This window comes from Microtus ochrogaster, unplaced genomic scaffold, assembly GCF_000317375.1.
Source record: "Microtus ochrogaster isolate Prairie Vole_2 unplaced genomic scaffold, MicOch1.0 UNK6, whole genome shotgun sequence".
NCBI classification, from domain to species: domain Eukaryota; kingdom Metazoa; phylum Chordata; class Mammalia; order Rodentia; family Cricetidae; genus Microtus; species Microtus ochrogaster.
Window position 1 is genome coordinate 13,832,110 of NW_004949104.1, and position 4,956 is coordinate 13,837,065.

Here is a 4,956-nt window from a genome sequence, read left to right on the forward strand (position 1 = left end):
AAGAAACCCCCCAAAGAATAGGAGGAAATAAATTATGATAAAATAATAAAATAGCAAAGAGAAGCAATCAGTGAAATAAGGTTCCTCCCCAAAGAGGGAGAAGGAGGCTCAGTGAGAAGACTTGGGTGTCGTCAGCATGTCCATGGAGCGGGATAACCTGCGCTCCATCCAGAACCCACGTGGTGGAAGGAGAGAATCTGCACTTCTCGTGCAAGTCACGGTCTGAGTGTGTGTACACACATGCACAGCAAATACGGAGATAGTAAAACAAAGGCGAGAATGAAATAGCCCAACCAGAACAGTAACCACAGAAAACCTCAGAATCTCCTTCTAGAAAGGTGACAGGAGCCAGCCGTGGTACATACTTGTAGTCTTGGTATTTGGGAGGCTGAGGTAAGGAGATGAGACATTTGAGACCAGCCCTATCTACACGAGACCCTGCCTGACAACGCCATCCCCACCTCCAGTGTCTCACCTAGACAGAAACTCCAGGGCAGGCTCTCAGAAAGAAGGCCATTCATAATTTCTGAAAAAGGGGATGAATGAATAAAACAGATGTTACAACTGAAGTCCAGAGCAGACAGAGGTGGATTCTGTGATCCAAGGCCAGCCGTGGGATCAGGAAGCAGGTCAGAAGGAGACCCAGCACCCTCCCTTCTAATTCCAGACATTCCCAGGACCAGCCCTAGGAGACACTAGCAGTCTCCCGTGCGAGGAGTGACCCTGGAAGGGGACCACTGGCTGGAGCCAGGACATGAGGCAGTCTAGGAGATTCTGAACTCCAGATCCTCCTCTTCTGCTTGCTAAGGCTTTTCATAAAATGGCATTCATTAGTCTGTAGGATTTGTTAGAGGGACACCAAGGCAGGCCTGGACACAGCTTTCACAAGAGGCTTTAGCATGGAGAAGAACGGCCGGGTTGAGTGTTGGGTCTGCAGGTGTGTGTGTGTATGTGAGTGTGTGTGTGTGTGTGGGGTGAGTATGTGAGTGTGTGTGTGTGTGAGTGAGTATGCGAGTGTGTATGTGTGTGTGTGTGTGGGGGTGAGTATGTGAATGTGGATATGTGTGTGTGTGTATGTGTGTGTATGTGTGTGTGTATGTGAGTGTGTGTGTGTGTGTGGGGTGAGTATGTGAGTGTGTGTGTGTGTGAGTGAGTGAGTATGCGAGTGTGTATGTGTGTGTGTGTGTGGGGGGGTATGTGAATGTGTGTGTGTGTGTGTGTGTGTGTTGGGGAGGGACTGGGCATGGGAACAGGATGGCGGCAGCATCTGTAGCCAGAAATTGAAACATTTCCTGACAACAATGAAGCTACCAAAGGAGAACGAGAACTTTCAGGTCCTGAAACAATAGCAAACCCTTCCTGAGTGCCTGCTGCCTTCCAGGAGCCACTGCTGAGACTTCCCCATCCTGTGATCCCACAGGGCCTCACCCTCTGAGGTGGATGCTCTTTCCTGCTCTTTTGCAGAGAAGGAAACTGAGGCCCTAGCACGGTTAAGTATATTCCCAGCGCCATACTGCCATCAATCCTGTGGAGCATGTTAGAACACTGGCCTGAGCCTTTAGGCCAAGTCCCACAGCCTGAGTCAGGCCAGACATCCCTGCCCCTCTCCCTGGGACTCTGTGCTGTGACTTGACAGCCCTTGATTTATGGTACCTGGCTTCTCCATGCTCCTTGTCATATAAGCTGTGATGAACTAAACCATGTGATGTGAGACTTTCCGCCACTCCTAAAAGCTATAAAAGTTCAAGCTTTTTCTTAGTCCTGGGAGTTTAGTCCTGGGAGACTCTCAGGGGGATTTGTTCAGGAGATCGCTCTGAAGGCGGCTTTCCAAAGAGGCTCCTCTGTCCCCATGCTCGCTATCCCACCCCTTCATGGTGGTTCTCTCCCCCTCTCCCCATTCTAGGCTGGAAAGGGAAGCCCCTCCTTCCATTTAGGACGCCGTAATGTTTAGGTCTCCATATGTTGTACCGTTTCCGTAGAACACTCCCCTCACCCACTTCAAGGCTTCCTCCTCCTAATAAACCTCACAGAAGGGAACTCTGTCAGCTTCCCTTGTGGACTGGCGGCTGCCGCCCTATTTCTATCATCACATAGAACAGATCAACCATGGACTTACCTGACCCCAAACACTGGTGCTTTGAGCCAGGCCCCTGTTGGTTTGGACACGAGAGGATTGCAATTTGTGGACTGGTCCAGGCGGTATGGCTCATCCTCACTTCACAACTCCGGGTTTCCGTCCTGCGGAGACATTCCCTACCTCAGCGAAGGATCCCTGTCACCAACTAGGGTCGTTGTCCTTGAGTTTCTGGGGACTCCCTGGAGTTTACAGTGTATGTTTCCTCTCATCTGGTCTCCCATCTGAAAACAGGGACTCATAAAGGGGCCATCCAGCTCTGAGTTCCACCTTTACCTTTCTGACCAGTGGGGACATCGAAGTACAGATGAGGAGATCTGTCTAAGGTCACCTGAGAGCAGGGGCAATTAGCAATGATTACCATTCCTGCTGTGACCCAAACCCAGGTCTATTTATGATGGTTTTCTTCCCCGTGTTCTCTGGAGGTTTGAGTGAGCATGGCTCCACAGGCTCATATGCTTGAATGCTTGATTCTTAGTTTGGGAAGGGTTGGGAGGTGTGGCCTTGCAGGAGGAGAGCCTACACCAGCTCAGGGTCTCTCTCTGCTTGCTGCCTGTGGATCAGCATCTAAAGCGCTCAGTCGCTGCTCTAGTTCTGTACCTGTCTGTGTGGTGTCATACTTCCCGCCCTCTAAAACTGAAGTGAGCCCCCAAATAAATTCTCTCTTTTATTAGAGTTGCCTTGGTCACGGTCTTCACAGTAATCGAACAGTAACTAAGACAGAAGTTGGTATCAGGAGTGGGATCTTGCTGTGACAGGCCTGATCATGCTGTTTTTTGGAAAAATAGGGAAGACTTTGGGACTTTGGACTAGAAAAGTAGTTGGATGCTTGAGCTTGGAAGACAGCAGCACTGAAGAAATTTGGACTATGGAGGCCCAGCACAAGAGGTTTCAGAGGGGAAGACTATTAGCAAGTGGCCTACAGACCATTCTTGAGATAGTTTGGCAAAGAATGGGACTGCCTTCTGCCCTTGTCCAAAAAAATCTACTTGAGGCTAAAGTGAAGATTTTTGGACTAAAGTCATTGGCAGAGAAGATTTCCTGACAGCCTATTGGCTGTGTCACATGGTTATTAGAGAACACAGTGCAGATCTACAATGAAAAAGAGCAAGCAGGGGGAAAGGAAATACAAAGGCATGGTTTGAGAAGAGGAGCACCAGGAAGTGTAACGGCAGTTTCAAATTCTATGCTCAAAGAGATGAGAAGTTCAAAGGAAAGCCTGATGCTAAACGAAAAAAAGGGAGTGATGATGTCAGGGCAAATCCCACCCAGCCAATCCTGCAACCCAGTGAAAGGAAAGTTCTGGGGGGATTTCCTCCACCTAAATACCACCAAGTGTTTAAAGATCACGAAGAAGGTGCTGGTATATCAATCTGTTTACAGGTGGCCAGGACTCTCATGGAGCCTTTGTTCTTGCTGTGTGTGGCTGGGTTTAAGTTTTCCTGTACTGCCAGCCTGCTCCCAAAGAACTACCATAGAGGCTTAATATTATTTATAAATCCTTGACCAATAGTTCAGGCTTGTTACTAGCTAACTCTTACACTTAAATTAACCCATATTTCTTAATGAAGTTTTGCCACACGGTTCATGGCTTCTTACCTGATTTTCTATATGTCCTGCTTCCTCAGCAGCTGGCTGGCATCTCTTGACTCTCTCCTTCCTCTCCCCAGAGTACTCTGTCTCTGACTATTCCACCTATATTTCCTGCCTGGCTATTGGCCTGCCAGCTTTTTATTAATCAATGAGAGTAATACATATTCACAGTGTACAGAAGGACTATTCCATAGCTTTCCCCCCTTTTTAAAAAGGAAAGTTTTTTAACATAGTAAAACTATATATATATATATATATATACAGAGCTATTAAGTAAGAATTACAGTTACAACACTCAGTCCATTTGTATTTGACAAAGTTAGAGAAAATAATTATCTATCTTATATTTGTGAGTTCAAAGCTTTATACCTAATTTACCCTTTTATCATAACTAAGATTAAGAAAAACTATAATTATAACTAACTAGTCTTTAACCCCATCAAAGATCCAATAAGGATGAAGCATTTGCTTAATGAGGTGATGTAGGAAGTCCTTCTGTATATGTATTGCTTTTATTGGTTAAAAGAAACTGGCCTGCTCTCGCTCCCCGGCCATCTTGGCGGCTGGTCTTGGTTGGGGGCCGTCCCGCACCTAAGGCAGAAAGATGGTGGCAGCAAAGAAGACGAAAAAGTCTCTGGAGTCGATCAACTCTCGGCTCCAGCTTGTTATGAAAAGTGGGAAGTACGTGCTGGGATACAAACAGACTCTGAAGATGATCAGACAGGGCAAAGCGAAATTGGTGATCCTCGCCAACAACTGCCCCGCCTTGAGGAAATCTGAAATAGAATACTATGCCATGTTGGCTAAAACTGGTGTCCATCACTACAGTGGCAATAACATTGAGTTGGGCACAGCGTGTGGAAAATACTACAGAGTATGCACACTGGCCATCATTGACCCAGGTGATTCTGACATTATTAGAAGCATGCCAGAACAGACTGGTGAAAAGTGAAAAGTTTTCCTTTAATAAAACTTTACCAGAGCTCCTTTTTTTTTAAAAAAAAAAAAAAGAAACTGGCCTGTTGATATGGCAAAGTAGAACAGGCAGGGAAAACTATACTGAATGCTGGGAGAAAGAAGGAAGAGTCAGTAGAAGTCACGTAGCCCTGCCAGGGACAGACGCCAAACCTTGCTGGTAAGCCATAACCATTTGGCGATACACAGATGAATAGAAATGGGTTAAATTAAGATGTAAGAGTTAGCCAATAAGAAACTAGAGCTAATGGACC

General features: G+C 46.6%; 1 protein-coding gene across 1 annotated transcript; it reads left to right on the plus strand.

Moving 5' to 3' along the window:
* The first annotated feature begins 4,271 nt into the window (after positions 1-4,271).
* Positions 4,272-4,719, plus strand: LOC101998553 (60S ribosomal protein L30). The gene has a single exon (XM_005366209.2). It carries the CDS (start codon positions 4,332-4,334, stop codon positions 4,677-4,679), a length of 348 nt encoding a protein of 115 aa, XP_005366266.1. The 5' UTR covers positions 4,272-4,331; the 3' UTR covers positions 4,680-4,719.
* Positions 4,720-4,956: the final 237 nt, after the last annotated feature.

Excerpts from the sequence above, each read along its gene's own strand:
- LOC101998553 (XM_005366209.2), top strand. The coding sequence starts at position 4,332 with ATGGTGGCAGCAAAGAAGACGAAAAAGTCTCTGGAGTCGATCAACTCT.